This window comes from Pecten maximus, chromosome 1 (assembly GCF_902652985.1).
Source record: "Pecten maximus chromosome 1, xPecMax1.1, whole genome shotgun sequence".
In the NCBI taxonomy this organism is placed as follows: Eukaryota; Metazoa; Mollusca; class Bivalvia; order Pectinida; family Pectinidae; genus Pecten; species Pecten maximus.
The window spans coordinates 2,920,225-2,940,714 of NC_047015.1; the positions used below are offsets into that span (position 1 = coordinate 2,920,225).

The following is a 20,490-nucleotide window of genomic DNA, read 5'->3' on the forward strand; positions in this document are numbered from 1 at the left end:
CTGACGATGTAGGTCACCATTTGATATTTCTGTACTGACGATGTAGTCACCATTTGATATTTCTGTACTGACGATGTAGGTCACCATTTGATATTTCTGTACTGACGATGTAGTCACCATTTGATATTTCTGTACTGACGATGTAGTCACCATTTGATATTTCTGTACTGACATGTAGGTCACCATTTGATATTTCTGTACTGACGATGTAGGTCACCATTTGATATTTCTGTACTGACGATGTAGGTCACCATTTGATATTTCTGTACTGACGATGTAGGTCACCATTTGATATTTCTGTACTGACGATGTAGGTTACCATTTGATATTTCTGTACTGATGATGTAGGTCACCATTTGATATTTCTGTACTGACGATGTAGGTCACCATTTGATATTTCTGTACTGATGATGTAGGTCACCATTTGATATTTCTGTACTGACGATGTAGTCACCATTTGATATTTCTGTACTGACGATGTAGTCACCATTTGATATTTCTATACTGACAATGTAGGTCACCATTTGATATTTCTGTACTGACGATGTAGGTCACCATTTGATATTTCTGTACTGATGATGTAGCTCACCATTTGATATTTCTGTACTGACGATGTAGTCACCATTTGATATTTCTGTACTGACGATGTAGTCACCATTTGATATTTCTGTACTGACGATGTAGTCACCATTTGATATTTCTGTACTGACGATGTAGGTCACCATTTGATATTTCTGTACTGACGATGTAGGTCACCATTTGATATTTCTGTACTGACGATGGAGGTCACCATTTGATATTTCTGTACTGACGATGTAGGTCACCATTTGATATTTCTGTACTGACAATGTAGGTCACCATTTGATATTTCTGTACTGACGATGTAGGTCACCATTTGATATTTCTATACTGACGATGTAGGTCACCATTTGATATTTCTGTACTGATGATGTAAGTCACCATTTGATATTTCTGTACTGACGATGTAGGTCACCATTTGATATTTCTGTACTGACGATGTAGGTCACCATTTGATATTTCTGTACTGATGATGTAGGTCACCATTTTATATTTCTGTACTGATGATGTAGGTCACCATTTGATATTTCTGTACTGACATGCAGGTCACCATTTGATATTTCTGTACTGATGATGTAGGTCACCATTTGATATTTCTGTACTAACATGTAGGTCACCATTTGATATTTCTGTACTGATGATGTAGGTCACCATTTGATATTTCTGTACTGACATGTAGGTCACCATTTGATATTTCTGTACTAACATGTAGGTCACCATTTGATATTTCTGTACTGATGATGTAGGTCACCATTTGATATTTCTGTACTGACATGTAGGTCACCATTTGATATTTCTGTACTGACGATGTAGGTCACCATTTGATATTTCTGTACTGACCATGTAGGTCACCATTTGATATTTCTGTACTGACCATGTAGGTCACCATTTGATATTTCTGTACTGACATGTAGGTCACCATTTGATATTTCTGTACTGACGATGTAGGTCACCATTTGATATTTCTGTACTGACCATGTAGGTCACCATTTGATATTTCTGTACTGACCATGTAGGTCACCATTTGATATTTCTGTACTGACATGTAGGTCACCATTTGATATTTCTGTACTGACCATGTAGGTCACCATTTGATATTTCTGTACTGACCATGTAGGTCACCATTTGATATTTCTGTACTGACCATGTAGGTCACCATTTGATATTTCTGTACTGACGATGTAGGTCACCATTTGATATTTCTGTACTGACCATGTAGGTCACCATTTGATATTTCTGTACTGACGATGTAGGTCACCATTTGATATTTCTGTACTAACATGTAGGTCACCATTTGATATTTCTATACTGACAATGTAGGTCACCATTTGATATTTCTGTACTAACATGTAGGTCACCATTTGATATTTCTGTACTGATGATATAGGTCACCACTTGATATTTCTGTACTGACATGTAGGTCACCATTTGATATTTCTGTACAGATGATATAGGTCACCACTTGATATTTCTGTACTGACCATGTAGGTTACCATTTGATATTTCTATACTGACAATGTAGGTCACCATTTGATATTTCTATACTGACAATGTAGGTCACCATTTGATATTTCTGTACTGATGATATAGGTCACCACTTGATATTTCTGTACTGACCATGTAGGTTACCATTTGATATTTCTGTACAGATGATATAGGTCACCATTTGATATTTCTGTACTGACATGTAGGTCACCATTTGATATTTCTGTACTGATGATATAGGTCACCACTTGATATTTCTGTACTGACATGTAGGTCACCATTTGATATTTCTGTACAGATGATATAGGTCACCATTTGATATTTCTGTATTGACGATGTAGGTCACCATTTGATATTTCTGTACTAACATGTAGGTCACCATTTGATATTTCTGTACAGACATGTAGGTCACCATTTGATATTTCTGTACTGACATGTAGGTCACCACTTGATATTTCTGTACTGATGATATAGGTCACCACTTGATATTTCTGTACTGACATGTAGGTCACCATTTGATATTTCTGTACTGACATGTAGGTCACCATTTGATATTTCTGTACTGATGATGTAAGTCACCGTTTGATATTTCTGTACTGACATGTAGGTCACCACTTGATATTTCTGTACTGACGATGTAGTCACCATTTGATATTTCTGTACTGACGATGTAGGTCACCATTTGATATTTCTGTACTGACGATGTAGGTCACCATTTGATATTTCTTTATATTACAGCCTTGGTCAGACCTGTGAGATGATGTTATTGTATATTGACAACACAGACTTCTACACTTCCTCCGTCCAACCCTTACTCTTAGGCATCCTCAACAACATGGCCATGACCACCAAACAGATGGCCATACAGTCCAGTACGTACAAACAATGATAATAATGGGAGGGGCCTGTTGTTAAGTATTGGGTAATCTGTTGTAATCTATAACAATGGGCTGAGCTTATTGACAAGTATGGGGTTGTCTGTAATCTATAACAATGGGCTGAGCTTATTGACAAGAATGAGGTTGTCTGTAATTTGTAACAATGGCTCGGTTAATTAATTGACAAGTATTGGGTTATCTGTAATTTGTATCAATTGGCTGGGCTTATTGACAAGAATGAGATGAACTTACAAGTCATCGTGTTTGCTTTAAATCACCCGTGCAAACCTGATACTATTTAAATCAATAGGGGCTAAAAGTAAATCTGAATACAGATAAACGTTCTTTACCTCACACCTGACTACATTTCACACCCGATCTGGTTTATGCATTGAAAAGAAAATTTGAGAAATTGATAAATCCTGAGTGTTCCGAGCGCAACTTTATCGAGAATTTTGAACGAAATTTGTCTATTTTACACACGAGGAAAAGTAAATTTAGGGCAAATTTAAAATAGGGCTAATATGTTTTGTGTTGCTCAAGGGTGAAAATTACCAGGTATACAGTATATCTTAACAATGTAATGATGATTTTGTTACTGCCAAACCTGTGAGTATGATAATTTTTTAATGTGTAAATGTCAGTGTGTGTCTGATGTTTGTAGTTATAGAAGATTCTCTGTGTGACCTGGCCAGTTGGAACATATCGAGTCTGACGAGGCGGATAAAAGAAACCAACCTGACCCAGCTAATAATCAGTGTAAGTAAGGTCCAGAAATTCAATACTGATAACGGGGGGCCAGAATTACAACACTGATAACGGGGGCCAGAATTACAACACTGGTAACTGGGGCCAGAAATTACAACACTGGTAACTGGGGCCAGAATTACAACACTGGTAACTGGGGCCAGAAATTCAACACTGGTAACTGGGGCCAGAAATTCAACACTGGTAACTGGGGCCAGAAATTCAACACTGGTAACTAGGGACAGAAATTCAACACTGGTAACTGGGGACAGAAATTCAACACTGGTAACTTGGGCCAGAAATTCAACACTGGTAACTGGGGCCAGAATTACAACACTGGTAACTGGGGCCAGAATTTCAACACTGGTAACTGGGGCCAGAAATTCAACACTGGTAACTGGGGCCAGAAATTCAACACGGGTAACTTGGGCCAGAAATTCAACACTGGTAACTGGGGCCAGAATTACAACACTGGTAACTGGGGCCAGAAATACAACACTGGTAACTGGGGCCAGAAAACATGGTGTAAACCTTGAGAGGGACTGTGATATAAATTGACTGTAGAAGTAGCATACAGAAGTAATTGTCATAATAATGAAAGCTTGTGTGAATAGTTGTCGTTGTATTCCCTAAATAGGGTCCAGATTCATGCCATCTTTACTATGGCCAAGGCATTGCCTGACATACCATGAAATAAACTTAATGGGTTGTTAATGAAAATACTAATTTTGCAGCTTGGGTCCCCAGTTTTGGATGTGTCAGGGAAATTTCAGTGCTCAGCAATGGTGACAGCTTCCTCTGAACTGGCAATGATGTGGAATGAAAGTGTGTCCCGTATGTCATCAAGCAATACTTCGTATGATTGCCTAATAGGCAGTCTGCAGGCGCCCGTCAACCTTTTATCGGATGCCTCACAGTAAGGTTCTACTTACAGTTATCAGTATATATATTGAGGAAAAGTGATATGTGGATAGTTTTCAGGAATGATTTCTAAAGGACGTAAGAATTAATACATAACAAAAATGTTTACTATATAGTAAAAGGCTTGTGTGCAATATCTATTTCACAAATTATGTACTTCTTGTATGGAAATCAAGAATGTTCTGAAAAACTAAGGCTTCAAACTTCAAATTATTTTGATTAACTTATAATAATTGATGGCTTTATAATTAATTTCCACATTCCAGAACATTTTCTATGGTGTCTGAGCTGTTTGGCTTGCTGGCCGACCCTGCTATACTGTCTCTGGATGACACTGGAGATCTGCTATCCTTGGTGGAGTTTATGTACGGTGTCTTCTTACAACAACAGAATGGTTAGTCTAGTTGTTACTAGGAACAATGTCTTACAACAGAATCGTTAGTCTAATTGTTACTGGGAACAATGTCTTACAACAACAGAATGGTTAGTCTAATTGTTACTAGGAACAATATCTTACAACAACAGAATGGTTAGTCTAATTGTTACTAGGAACAATGTCTTACAACAACAGAATGGTTAGTCTAATTGTTACTGGGAACAATGTCTTACAACAACAGAATGGTTAGTCTAATTGTTACTAGGAACAATATCTTACAACAACAGAATGGTTAGTCTAATTGTTACTAGGAACAATATCTTACAACAACAGAATGGTTAGTCTAATTGTTACTAGGAACAATATCTTACAACAACAGAATGGTTAGTCTAATTGTTACTAGGAACAATATCTTACAACAACAGAATGGTTAGTCTAATTGTTACTAGGAACAATATCTTACAACAACAGAATGGTTAGTCTAGTTGTTACTAGGAACAATGTCTTACAACAACAGAATGGTTCGTCTAGTTGTTACTAGGAACAATGTCTTCTTACAACAGAATGGTTAGTCTAATTGTTACTAGGAACAATATCTTACAGCAACAGAATGGTTAGTCTAGTTGTTACTAGGAACAATGTCTTACAACAACAGAATGGTTAGTCTAATTGTTACTAGGAACAATATCTTACAACAACAGAATGGTTAGTCTAGTTGTTACTAGGAACAATATCTTACAACAACAGAATGGTTAGTCTAATTGTTACTAGGAACAATATCTTACAACAACAGAATGGTTAGTCTAGTTGTTACTAGGAACAATGTCTTACAACAACAGAATGGTTAGTCTTCTTACAACAACAGAATGGTTAGTCTAATTGTTACTAGGAACAATGTCTTACAACAACAGAATGGTTAGTCTAATTGTTACTAGGAACAATGTCTTACAACAACAGAATGGTTAGTCTAATTGTTACTAGGAACAATATCTTACAACAACAGAATGGTTAGTCTAATTGTTACTAGGAATCCTTTCTGGTCAGCTACCTTTCACATCTCAATAATGGTAAATATATAATGAAGCATTGGACTTTGTGAAAGTAAAGCCTCTATTCAACAATTAATGTTACAACTTTGTAGTCTCTATGAGGTTGGTGGGACATTGTGATGGTTAGGCCAATAGACAACAATTAATGTTAAAACTTTGTTTGTAGTCTCTATGAGGTTGGTGGGACATTGTGATGGTAAAGTCGCTATACAACAATTAATATTACAACTTTGTTTGCAGTCTCTGTGAGGTTAGTTGATATCCTGACCAACGATGAGAGCTTTGACATGAATTTGAAAGACTTGCTACAGATCTCACCAGAAATGATGGCTCAGCTTCTGAATGCCACTCTTAATGCTGACGGGGTGAGTGTTATACCTGACCTATAATGGAGACTGGAGCACCAAACAGGACGAAATTGATGTTTTTTTCAGTAAAATAAGATCTGTAGAAATCATATGGTTCTAAGGGAAATAAAGCTGATAACATGGTACTTGGTTTAATAATCCTTTAAGTTAGTAGCAGAATGTTTCTGTGATAGAAAATGTGAGTTTTGAATCATCACAACAGTAGATGTTTATATTATGTTTTAGCTGGCACTTCTGAACCAATCAGCTGAAGACATAGCTAAGACTCTCTGTGACCCAGACAAACTGGCTGAAGTGATGACCTTGCCTCAAGTTTCTAACATCACCATGGAGGAGTTGAGTAATACTCTGTGTGGACCTAATATCACAGCCACAGTGGATGTGTTCACTTCAGTGTTAGACACATCCACCATCTCATTTCTGGTAGGTGTCCTTCTGTGTACATACTCAGAACAAATTACTTCAGATTGGAAGGAATAGATATCGAAAGGTTTAGTTCAGGTGTCAAACCTTCTGTGTACAATTCAGAACAAATTACTTCAAGATTGGCAGAATAAATATCGAAATGTTTAGTTCAGGTGTCACACCTTCCGCCTTCATACTCGGAACAAATTACTTCAAGATTGGCAGAATAAATATCGAAAGGTTTAGTTTAGGTGTCAAACCTTCCATGTACATATTCAGATATCAAAGTTAGGAGAGAAAAAGCTTTTGCTTACATTGAATCATGGCCAAACTATTTCTTCAGTGTCAGACTTAGACCTGAGTTAAGAAAATATTTTCTTTGCAGCTAACAGATGGCATTTCGGATCTGAACATGTGGACCCTTCTTACAGCACACATTGCGGATGTCATCAACAAAGTCCAAAAGCTGACGACCCTGCCCTCCATCGATATAGACTTGAATAACCTCAACACACTCTTGCCCTACCTACAGCGGTTTATCTACGACTATGGACCAGAGGCCTTAGTTATCAGGTAAACCTCATTGTCAATGGCAGCCAGTACTTCAGTAATGCAAATCTTGTTTTTGATTTTCATACACTTATCGAAACAATTGATCATGCTGAGATTATCATGATATGCCAATGTCTGTCCAACATAAACCTGCTTGTCCAGAGATCTCTTGGTTCACAATTGATCTCTCTGAAACTTGTTACGCTTCACAATGGCGGTATGGTCACCATCATCATGTCTAAATCAATTATAGTATTTTTTAATTCACTTTACATTTTGAATGTAAATCAATTATAGTATATTTTAATTCACTTGACAGTTTGAATGTGGTGATTGACGATTTGAAGTCTTTAGCAGCCGATGATGAAATGGCCCTTACATTGATGACTGATGCTCAGTATGTCATGAGAGGAATGACCTCTCTCAAGGTCATCAGGAACTTCATCCCACTCAACAGTAAGTACTCGTCCTGACAATGTCTAACACATCATAATGTAAAGATAAAGAGGTGGAAACCTGGAGAAATGTACTACTGTGTGTTTCATCTTATATAAGAAGATTTCAATCATCTTCTTCATTTGCTGTTACAGTTGTCCTGCAGGACGTGCTAAAAGATGCAGACAGTTTCAGACGCTACATGACTGACGAGCTTGGACTGAGCCCAGAGGTGACTGAAGCTGTATTGACAGGCGCCATCGACTACTCTGTAGTGAGTGTCTGACAATTGATATTAATACTACAGTTAATAAAGTTTTAGATTTTGTAAATAACTATTGGTTGATAAAGGAGATATCATGTTATTCAAATTGATCATATGTACCAAAATTTATTTGTGTCGATTAATATATATTATTTAATACCTGTTCATCTAACAAAGGTTAAAATTGAATTTTGTATGAAATAATCCGTCATAAGATTGTTTTGATTTAAATCCTGATGGAGAAATGCTACTAAATAGGATTTTTTCCTCAATGTTTTTATCTGATATCTCTTCAGCTGTTACAGTATAAATACACAGAGCTTAAAGAACGTGTGTGTGACCCAGAGTTGTTGTCAGGTATTCTCAATCTGACTACGTCCAGTGTCCAGGTGTCACAGATCAGTTCCGCTCTGTGTAACCTCAACGATGCTCAAATTGTTAATCTCACTGAGAGTCTGCTGCAGAATTTGGATGTCGGAGACCTTGTCAAGCAGGTAAGTTTAGGAAGCCTACTACCACAATAGCCTAACTAGAGGTACATATCTGATTTAGTATGGATAGCGTTTCCCAGTTTTCTTCTGAATTTAATTCCACTTAAATTTCTGTTTCTCTCATCTGCAATGGAGTCATTCATTCAAGACAGGATATGCACAGCATCAACACAGTCACATGGACAAAATATACTACAGCTTCAACACAATTACAAAATATACTACAGCTTTGACACACAGAGACAAAATACATCACAGCATCAACACACATGGACAAAATATACCAAAGCATCAACACACAGAGACAAAATATATCACCAAAGCATCAACACACAGAGACAAAATATATCACAGTGTCAACACACAGGGACAAAATATTCTACAACTTCATCACAGGGACAAAATATATCAGTGTCAACACACAGGAACTTGCATCAAAAGAAAGGTAAAAATCTACACTTAAAATGAATGTTTTCTTTGTTTCTACTGAAATTTTCAATGTCATGAAAATGAAGAAGAAAATAGCATTAATTTTTTAAGTCCCCTAAAACAAAGTCTCAAGTGACCTATTCTAATTTCATTTTGTCTGTCATTGTGCCTCACCATGCATCGTGAGTCTGTAAACAATTTACATTTTCAACTTCTTCTCAGAAACCCCTGAACCAGTTTGAATGAAACCCTTCATGGCCAAAGGTCAACCATAATTGTGAATTATATGCCCCCCTCCCTTTTGCCTGAGGGGGCAGGATAAAAAAGGGTTGAAATCACTGAAAATTAATAAAAAAAAAATCTTCTTAAAACCGTTATAAGATAGAATTGAATACTCTTCATAGAAGGGTCCTAAGGTGCTTTACTTTACCAAAATTGTGAATTTCATTAACATAGGGTCTCATATTTACCCCTGGAGAGGAGATAAACTTTACTATACTTTACATTTGGGGAATCACATTTTTAGCCGACTATCATCAGATGATGGGCTATTCAATTGTCCTAAAGTGCCTGAGGGTTATACCTCATACTTCACGTGTAGGTTCCCCTTGGTCCCTAGTGGTGCCATTTGAATTTAGATTTTTGATCATAAAAAACAAAATAGCCAGCAGGAAGCCATCTTGGATTTTGAAAATTGAAGTTTGTTATCGCTTTTTCTCGAAAAGAACTGGAGGGATATTCCTCCAACTTCATGTATAGGTGACCCACTGGGGCTGATGGGCGGGACCAAAAAGTGTCAAATTGACTGAAATTTTAAAAATCGCCTTTGTAAGACCCAAATAAATAGAATTAAATACTCTTCACAAATGGACGGGTTATAAGGTGCTTGACTAAAAATTTGGGGTTTCATGTTTGCCCCTGGGGAGGGGGTAAACTTAAGTAAAGTTTATATATGGAAATTACAATTGTTGACTATCACTTGATTTCTATTGGAATTCATTCTAACTTAGTTTGAATAAATAGGTTAAGATGGCAGTTTGGTGGCATCACTGGTATGCATATACCACCAAACTCACCACCTGACTGACCCCCAGGAGCTGATGGACAGGGTCAAAAAGGGCAGATTGACTGAAATATTTCTAATCTCAGGTGACCGTTAAGGCTCATGAGCCTCTTGTTACAAATGCACTAACATGATATTAATAAATATTGAATATTGTATGACTTCAGTCAACCTGAAACTACAAAGGGGAAGAATTTCAGATTATGTTTCTGTTTTGTAGTATGTGACGTCTGGTGTAAATGAGCTGTTTCAATCTCTAAATGTGACGATGGAAGAGGTCAGTGACTCCCTGTCAAAGCTCAGTGCTGCAGAGGAAGGGCTGACAAAGGCTGCCTCTATATATAAAAATGGATCAGCTGACCTCAATCTCAACATTTTTACTTCTCCTGAAGCACTCGCAGGTAACTCTTAATCTCCCGGGGCATTCACAGGTAATGCTAAATCTCCCGGGGCATTCACAGGTAACTCCAAATCTCCTGAGGCACTTGCAGGTCACTCTAAATCTCCTGGGGCATTCACAGGTAACGCTAAATCTCCCAGGACATTCACAGGTAACTCTAAATCTCCCGGGGCATTCACAGGTAACTCTTAATCTCCCGGGGCATTCACAGGTAACTCTTAATCTCCCGGGGCATTCACAGGTAACTCTAAATCTCCCTGGGCATTCACAGGTAACTCTAAATCTCCTGAGGCATTCACAGGTAACTCTTAATCTCCCGGGGCATTCACAGGTAATGCTAAATCTCCCGGGGCATTCACAGGTAACTCTAAATCTCCCGGGGCATTCACAGGTAACTCTAAATCTCCTGAGGCATTCACAGATAACTCTAAATCTCCCTGGGCATTCACAGGTAACTCTAAATCTCCAAAGCAATTACAATTTTATCTTCCTTGTATATTTATAGAGTTCGCCGTCATCACTATAATTTTATCTTCTTTGTATATTTATAGAGAGTTCACTGTCATCACTATAATTTTATCTTCCTTGTTTATTTATAGAGTTCACCGTCATCACTTTAATTTGATCTTCCTTGTATATTTATAGAGTTCACTGCCACCACTATAATTTGATCTTCCTTGTATATTTATAGAGTTCACTGCCATCACTTTAATTTTATCTCCCTTGTATATTTATAGAGTTTGCCGTCATCACTACAATTTTATCTTCCTTGTATATTTATAGAGTTCGCCGTCATCACTATAATTTTATCTTCCTTGTATATTTATAGAGTTCACTGCCACCACTATAATTTTATTTTCCTTGTATATTTATGGAGAGTTCACTGCCATCACTATAATTTTATCTTCCTTGTATATTTATAGAGAGTTCACTGCCATCACTACAATTTTATCTTCCTTGTATATTTATAGAGTTTCCCGTCATCACTATAATTTTATCCTCGTATATTTATAGAGTTTGCCGCCATCACTATAATTTTATTTTCTTTGTATATTTAAAGAGTTTGCTGTCATCACTATAATTTTATCTTCCTTGTATATTTATAGAGTTCACTGTCATCACTATAATTTTATCTTCCTTGTATATTTATAGAGAGTTCACTGTCATCACTATAATTTTATCTTCCTTGTATATTTATAGAGAGTTCACTGCCATCACTATAATTTTATCTTCCTTGTATATTTATAGAGAGTTCACTGCCATCACTACAATTTTATCTTCCTTGTATATTTATAGAGACTTCACTGCCATCAATGTCCAGCATTTTATGTGGAGATGATTCTGACAGTCTGTCCTTTAGTGACACCATTGGAGTCTCCAGTAAAGTATCCTCCTCCCAGGAACTGTCTGCTGACCAGCAAAAGGAGAAGGAGGGACTCTCAGGTAACAACATTGTATACACAGGTGTTGGGGAGAGTGTACACAGGTGTTGGGGAGAGTGTACACAGGTGTTGGGGAGAGTGTACACAGGTGTTGGGGAGAGTGTACACAGGTGTTGGGGAGAGTGTACACAGTTGTTGGGGAGAGTGTACACAGGTGTTTGGGAGAGTGTACACATGTGTTGGGGAGAGTGTACACAGGTGTTGAGGAGAGTGTACACAGGTGTTAGGGAGAGTGTACTCAGGTGTTGGGGAGAGTGTACACAGGTGTTGAGGAGAGTGTACACAGGTGTTGGGGAGAGTGTACACAGGTGTTGGGGAGAGTGTACACAGGTGTTGAGGAGAGTGTACACAGGTGTTGGGGAGAGTGTACACAGGTGTTGGGGAGAGTGTACACAGGTGTTGGGGAGAGTGTACACAGGTGTTGGGGAGATACAATGTTTTATTTAGGTCTGTCTGTTCATCTGTTCTCCCTCCACACTCTGCTACCTGTTAAATAACTCAAGTTTATTCAGTTTTGATAAAATTGGTGAGTATGTACTGTATAACATTTTGATTAATTAGAAAAGTGAGTTTATTTAAAGGTGGAAAATTTCTGTACATAATTAAACTTTTGTTCCTATTTCAGTTGCCAAAGGCAAATTACATAAGGTTTGCATGTTAAATTTCATTACAAAGCTGAAATTTGCTGCTAGTTTGGATATATTGCTTTGTTTGGTGCGTTAAAGTTTAGATTTGTAAATACTGCTGTGGGTATCACTTTCAGCATCAGTGTGTTTTAATTGTTTGATCAATTTACAGTATATAATTATGTAGTCTTAAATATATCAACAAACCGATTTCTTATATATATTTTTGTACTGGTCATTATTTTTTTTGTACTAGTCAATATTTTGTTTATTTGTACTGGTCAATATTTTGTTTTTGTAGTGGTCAATATTTTGTTTATTTGTACTAGTCAATATTTTGTTTATTTGTACTGGTCAATATTTTGTTTTTGTATTGGTCAATATTTTGTTTTTGTAGTGGTCAATATTTTGTTTTTGTAGTGGTCGTTATTTTATTTTTGAACTGGTCAATATTTTGTTTTTGTACTGGTCATTATTTTGTTTTTGTACTGGTCAATATTTTGTTTTTGAACTGGTCAATATTTTGTTTTTGTACTGGTCATTATTTAGTTTTTGTACTGGTCAATATTTTATTTTTGAACTGGTCAATATTTTATTTTTGTAGTGGTCAATATTTTGTTTTTGTACTGGTCAATATTTTGTTTTTGTACTGGTCATTATTTTATCAAAGGATAGATTAATAAGTTTGTTCACAAAGAGGAATTTACAGTTTCATGATTGTGTACTTTAGAAATGCTTTAAACATGATAAATAAACAACACATCTTTCCAACTAGACATATATTTCGTAGTCAATACCTGGAAATTTAGACTTTGTATGTGAAATTTGTCCCACTTTTTAGGAAACAGTGTGGTTTTCCCAATTTAAGCAGGTACAGAATCTTACAAATGGATGTGTCTAAAGTTTACAGCTATTGATCAGAATCTTTTTTTTAGAGGGATTTTGTCAGGACTTGTATGTGGACATCATAACCTCCGAATATGGACCTGTTATTTGGACTTACCTGAAGCCATTGATTCGCGGTAAAATCCTGTACAGTCCGAATACCCTGACAACTCAACAGCTCACTCAAATGGTGGGTACCCTGTGTGAAGTAAAGATACCCAATGTTTTTAATTCTTCATCTGTTTTATGAGATAGCAACCAACATGTATATTAAAGCCAAACTCAAACAAGTGTAGTGCATGTGTAAAATTCCAGGGATTGATTCTATTAATACGATTATCCTAACATGTTTAACAAGCTTGAATTCTCTACTTTCAGATGTACAATTCATCGTTTGGAGTGTTGGAGGATGTCCAGCAGTATAGTCAACTTTGGGCAAAAGGACTGACGGACATAAACAAGCTTAAGTCTGACCCGAATATCATGTCAAACATTGAGGTAAGATCCAAATATCATTGAAGTAAGATCCACACGTGGAGGTAATTAAGATCTGATTAAGGTTGAAATAAGTTCCAAACTTGAGGTGTAAAAGTAGAGAGTATAAGTTCACCAAACTAGCTCAGACTAGTGGGAATTTCCCTCTAGCCTAGCAGTAGGATGTGTAGAGTATAAGGTCACTTTACTAGTTCAGACTAGAGGGAATTTCCCTTTAGCCTAGTGGTAGGATGTGGAGAGTATAAGGTCACCTTACTAGTTCAGACTAGCGGGAATTTCCCTTTAGCCTAGTGGTAGGATGTGTAGAGTATAAAGGTCACCTAACTAGCTCAGACTAGTAGGAATTTCCCTTTAGCCTAGTGGTAGGATGTGTAGAGTATAAGGTCACCTAACTAGCTCAGACTAGTGGGAATTTCCCTCTAGCCTAGTGGTAGGATGTGTAGAATATCGGTCACCTTACTAGTTCAGACTAGCGGGAATTTCCCTCTAGCCTAGTGGTAGGATGTGTAGAGTATAAGGTCACCTTCCTGGCTCAGACTAGTGGGAATTTCCCTTTAGTCTAGTGGTAGGATGTGTAGAGTATAAGGTCACCTTACTAGCTCAGACTAGTGGGAATTTCCCTTTAGTCTAGTGGTAGGATGTGTAGAGTATAAGGTCACTTTACTAGCTCAGACTAGTGGGAATTTCCCTTTAGTCTAGTGAATTGCCAGTTGGAATAGGTCCAAACACGGAGGTAACATCCGATTAAAAGTAGAAATAGAAAATCTGTTTCCATGCAATAACACTTGTAATCACCCAACTTTCTGTGATACGTCTACTTCTGTGGAATTCTTGTGTTGTAAAATAGAGAAGCGTACAAGGAACATTGTGGTTAATGTTGTGTAAACTCACAGCACTGAAGGAACCATGACAAGTACACTTTACAATAGGGGAGATTCCTAGTTAACATATTACTAGACATTTTCTGCAGTAAAATGTTTCCTTTCCTTTTCTCAGAGTGTGACATCCAACAACCTAGTTAAAAGTGTGCTGCAGTCCGTCACTGGCATGACTGCAGATGATTTTTTGTCCGGAGTTTCTCTGCTGAATGACTTTGACCAGGGTGATTTGTCCAGTATGGAATACCTGGCTAATCTACTGCTAAACTACACGTCCTGTCTGGAGATGAACCGATTCCAGGGTTATGACTCAGAAGCTGAAGTTATGCAGGCAGCATATGAATATGGTTCTACCAATAACTTACTGGCAGGTAAATATGTACTTCAAACAACGTCATTTTAAGTAGTATCTAGTATCTACCTTGTATCAGGCCATAGAGGGACTCCAGCTATGTTAAACAAGGACCAATGACAGAAATGAACTACTTTTGTTTCTCCAAACATCCAACATGCAGAGAATTTCATTGAATATGAACATTAATTTAGGCTTGTATATATAGAACCTCTTGTATCATTTAAGACTACCTTAAAGTTAGTAGTTACTAAATAAATGTAGAGGTTTTGTCTGTGATATTATAACTACCTCTAATATGTTTAGATAATTAAGTTAACTATTATGTATTCAATATGATATATTTTTATTATTTCTAATCAGTGGTTGTTTATGATAATCACTATTATGTATTCAATATGATATATTTTTATTATTTCAGTGGTTGTTTATGATAATCACTATTATGTATTCAATATGATATATTTTTATTATTTCAGTGGTTGTTTTTGATAATCTAGAGGATAGTAACAGGAAAAAAAGAGCAACAACATACCAGTTGCCGAAACATGTATCTTACAAACTCCGTATGGATGTAGAAAATGTTAGGAACACAGTGAGACTAAAGGAAAGGTGAGTACTAACCATTGCTATGGTAAATAGGCGACCAAAAGAACAATAAGTACACTAACCATCGCTATGGTAACAAGGCGACCAAAAGAACAATGAGTACTAAACATCGCTATGATAACAATGTGACCAAAAGAACAATAAGTACTAACCATCCCTATGATAACAAGACGACCAAAAGAACAATAAGTACTAACCATCGCTATGGTAACAAGACGACCAAAAGAACAATAAGTACTAAACATCGCTATGGTAACAAGACAACCAAAAGAACAATAAGTACTAACCATCGCTATGGTAACAAGACGACCAAAAGAACAATAAGCACTAAACATCGCTATGGTAACAAGACGACCAAAAGAACAATAAGTACTAACCATCCCTATGATAACAAGACGACCAAAAGAACAATAAGTACTAACCATCCCTATGGTAACAATGCGACCAAAAGAACAATAAGTACTAACCATCCCTATGGTAACAAGACGACCAAAAGAACAATAAGTACTAACCATAGAGAATGGCCCCATGTCTTAAAAGCTGCCTAGTTAATACTTGATATTCATTGAGCATGATGTGTATTGATTTTTTATTTTTCTGTAACAGAATGTGGCGGCCATTCCCTGAAGATGACATGATATTTGACATGAGATACACACGAGGTTTTATACAGCTCCAGGACATCATTGATACTGCCATCATACGCATGCAGACAGGACAGTCTACTGCAGACACATCTGTCCACGTCCAACAATTCCCGACTCCCTGCCACATTAACGATGTGTGAGTATGTTAGTCACTCTGTGTTACAATATCACATAGTTATACCGTGGTGTGTTACAATATCACATAGTTATACTGTGGTGTGTTACAATATCGCATAGTTATACTGTGGTGTGTTACAATATCACTTAGTTATACTGTAGTGTGTGTGTTACAATGTCACATAGTTATACCGTGGTGTGTTACAATATCACATAGTTATACTGTGGTGTGTTACAATATCACATAGTTATACCGTGGTGTGTTACAATATCACATACCGTAAATATTCGCGTATAGTGCGCACTTTTTTTCAAAAATTGACAAGTGAAAAAGACCACTGCGCACTATACGCAAGTACAAGCCTTTTCCCAGTCAGAATGAATGTGATTTGACTGAGATTTGTGATCGTTTCCTTTCACAGCAGGATTGATTTAATACTTATATATATATATATATAACATATATAAAGCATTAAGAAAGTAATAGTTAACAAATAATCAAAGAAATGAATAGTTATTTTAATGTTTAATTCCTTGAAATTGTGTATTTATCAGCAATTACGTGGATTTATCTAAGTCGATCGTGAGCCACATGTTCCGTACACATACGATATCTCACTTGAGGATGTTCCCGTATTCAGGTCCAAAACGATGTATAACATCTCAATTAACATCAAACAAAACTTGAAATGATATAGCAGTACTTAGTTATTTCATACTTCTAAATTAATCACCTTATAAATCCAGAATGTTGCCAGAAACTGATACCGTTCAACTTCTTTATTTACGGAAGCTGAAACAGCACGCATGCGCAATTAGGCACTTAACACTAATGCCTTGATCTCGTGCGGCAGTCACTGACCAACTGGCCATAAAAAAATATAAGACTGTGAAAACTACCAGGGTACTCTTATTTATCGTCTTCACTGTAGATGTATCCTTTACACATGTTAATTCATTGATATAAAAGTTGTGACCAGCACGACGACTGCAGACTTGTTTCCGTACTGTATACAAAATGGCGGCCTGTGTAACATTACGTAGCAGTCAGCTTACTAGTCAATCTTGTTATAATTGAGCTTAATAAGCTTTGTATGTTCGTGGACAGATACCACAAGAGATCATACCTGCGTGAAAATCACAAGGTAATTGAGGGTAGGATTAATTATTTTGTTGGTACAACAGCGTAGATGGGACCTAGATGGGACCGCTACAATTTGCAAGCTGACTAGGCCTGTGGCGGTATAATGTAAACAACCTGTCAATCCAATGTGTCAAATCTGACCGGTGATTCCAATTAAATGTGGTACATTGTAAATAATCTTTCATAAGTTACAACTTCCTATCATCTTATGCTTTAGAATTCATCTACCGCTCAGTTGAAAATTGAAAAAAAAAAATTGTTAATTTTTTTTTTTTGAAAATGAACCTCAAAAACGTACCTGCGCACTATACCCGAATATTTACGGTAGTTATACTGTGGTGTGTTACAATATCACACAGTTATACCGTGGTGTGTTACAATATCACATAGTTATACCGTAGTGTGTTACAATATCACACAGTTATATCGTGGTGTGTTACAATATCACATAGTTATACCGTGGTGTTTTACAATATCACATAGTTATACCGTGGTGTGTTACAATATCACATAGTTATACTGTGGTGTGTTACAATATCACACAGTTATACCATGGTGTGTTACAATATCACTTAGTTATACCGTGGTGTGTTACAATATCACATAGTTATACTGTGGTGTGTTACAATATCACACAGTTATACCATGGTGTGTTACAATATCACTTAGTTATACCGTGGTGTGTTACAATATCACATAGTTATACCGTGGTGTGTTACAATATCACATAGTTATACTGTGGTGTGTTACAATATCACATAGTTATACTGTGGTGTGTTACAATATCACAGTTATACCGTGGTGTGTTACAATATCACATAGTTATACCGTGGTGTGTTACAATATCACATAGTTATACTGTGGTGTGTTACAATATCACATAGTTATACTGTGGTGTGTTACAATATCACATAGTTATACCGTGGTGTGTTACAATATCACACAGTTATACCGTGGTGTGTTACAATATCACATAGTTATACTGTGGTGTGTTACAATATCACATAGTTATACTGTGGTGTGTTACAATATCACATAGTTATACCGTGGTGTGTTACAATATCACATAGTTATACTGTGGTGTGTTACAATATCACATAGTTATACTGTTGCAGACACTATTAATGTTGTATCCTGTTATAACTACATTTATTTGATAATTCTAGCTACATGAACACTCTCAGTATGTATTTACTGCCCGTCATGATGACTATGGCATGGATCGCAGCTTTAGCTGTTGCTACCAAGAACCTGGTGTACGACCGACAAGATGGCCAAGAGGAGGTAAATCTATTTCATCAGATTACGTGTCAATACGCTAGATTAAGGTCATTTAATTCCACTCTGATTGTCAAACTGTATAACAAATATGTGACAAATTTAAAGTATGTAATATGATAAAAGTATATTGTGTAAAATGTATGTAAAGAGGAGGTATACTTCATTTGTACAATATGAAGACAAAGTATTAGTGTTGGGAATCGGTTGAATTTTTGTGATCGATCATCACTTGTGTGTAACCGATCGATGATCGATTAAAATTGATTAATTTCCAAATGTGTATTTTGTATTCATGTCTCAATATTTTGTGAAATGCTTTCAACAACAATTTCAGTAACTAATAACTGTTATACCTATATATAGCTACATGTATACTATCTTCCTGTGTGTTTATTTGTTTATTACACAGATAAAAATGAACAAAATTTTTTTTTTTTAATAATTTTATCCAACACATAAAAAACAACAACAAAAGGATTGTTCATTGGAGTATTTAGCTCATTGGAAATTTTTGCACGGGCTGTAAAATGCTTTAATCCATCCGTTATCGAAAGTCTAATATACTTTGAAAACAAAAGTAGAACTGTGACTTACCATTGAAGGAATACGACTTTCTGCACATTTTATAAATAGTCTTTGTCATATTTAAGGTATCAGTACTTAACAGACCTAATGCTTCTTGTTTTTATTAAAAACCAAAATGTTTCCATAAAATAGACCCTGTGCGTCTACCGGGAAGAAGGATCGTATACATTGACGTTGCTTCCATAGCTAGTCGCTTATGTTCTCACAAGCAAAATCTTAGTCATCGGTACGTTTGCATTCCTCCTAGTATTACAACACTGTACCAGTTATTGCGACGCTTGATTTTGTATGATACAAGCATAACCATTTCCCGCAAGCGACTGTGTTGTAGGCCTAGACATTGTCAAGCTGAACTTGCGGATGTTTATCTGAAATCGGCGAATATATTTTCATAAAACCTGAAGTAGGGCACTTCCGACGAAACTCGATTCCATATTTCTTACTCGATTAATTGATCAAACGTCTCAAACAAGTGATACTCGACGAACTCGATTAATCGGAACACCACTACAAAGTATACTTCATTTGTACAATATAAAGACAAAATATATTGCATTTGTACAGTATAAAGACAAAATATACTACATTTGTACAATATAAAGACAAAATATACTGCATTTGTACAATATAAAGACAAAATATACTACATTTGTACAATATAAAGACAAAGTATACTACATTAGTACAATATAAAGACAAAATATACTACATTTGTACAATATAAAGACAAAATATACTACATTTGTACAATATGAAGACAAAATATACTACATTTGTACAATATAAAGACAAAATATACTACATTTGTACAATATGAAGACAAAATATACTGCATTTGTACAATATGAAGACAAAGTATATATACATGTAAAATATAAAGGGACATTTTGATTGTAAATGATGTTGTCCTCTGAGTGTACAGTGTACAGTGTATTTGTTTTGATTGTAAATGATGTTGTCCTCTGAGTGTACAGTGTATTTGTTTT

At 36.2% G+C, this 20,490-nt stretch overlaps 1 protein-coding gene across 1 annotated transcript in view; it reads left to right on the forward strand.

Annotated features, from left to right (window-relative positions):
• LOC117340061 (phospholipid-transporting ATPase ABCA1-like) overlaps positions 1 to 20,490 on the forward strand; it is an 81,581-nt gene that overhangs the window by 19,799 nt on the left and 41,292 nt on the right. The window contains exons 21-39 of the mRNA XM_033901830.1: positions 2,803 to 2,936; positions 3,607 to 3,701; positions 4,424 to 4,605; positions 4,877 to 5,004; positions 6,276 to 6,400; positions 6,629 to 6,826; positions 7,194 to 7,381; positions 7,680 to 7,816; positions 7,951 to 8,069; positions 8,357 to 8,554; positions 10,264 to 10,444; positions 10,775 to 10,894; positions 11,740 to 11,886; positions 13,447 to 13,586; positions 13,775 to 13,894; positions 14,888 to 15,140; positions 15,601 to 15,733; positions 16,337 to 16,513; positions 18,805 to 18,922. Of these exons, the coding sequence (XP_033757721.1) occupies positions 2,803 to 2,936; positions 3,607 to 3,701; positions 4,424 to 4,605; positions 4,877 to 5,004; positions 6,276 to 6,400; positions 6,629 to 6,826; positions 7,194 to 7,381; positions 7,680 to 7,816; positions 7,951 to 8,069; positions 8,357 to 8,554; positions 10,264 to 10,444; positions 10,775 to 10,894; positions 11,740 to 11,886; positions 13,447 to 13,586; positions 13,775 to 13,894; positions 14,888 to 15,140; positions 15,601 to 15,733; positions 16,337 to 16,513; positions 18,805 to 18,922 (2,893 nt within the window). The remainder of the gene's footprint in view (positions 1 to 2,802; positions 2,937 to 3,606; positions 3,702 to 4,423; positions 4,606 to 4,876; positions 5,005 to 6,275; positions 6,401 to 6,628; positions 6,827 to 7,193; positions 7,382 to 7,679; positions 7,817 to 7,950; positions 8,070 to 8,356; positions 8,555 to 10,263; positions 10,445 to 10,774; positions 10,895 to 11,739; positions 11,887 to 13,446; positions 13,587 to 13,774; positions 13,895 to 14,887; positions 15,141 to 15,600; positions 15,734 to 16,336; positions 16,514 to 18,804; positions 18,923 to 20,490) is intronic.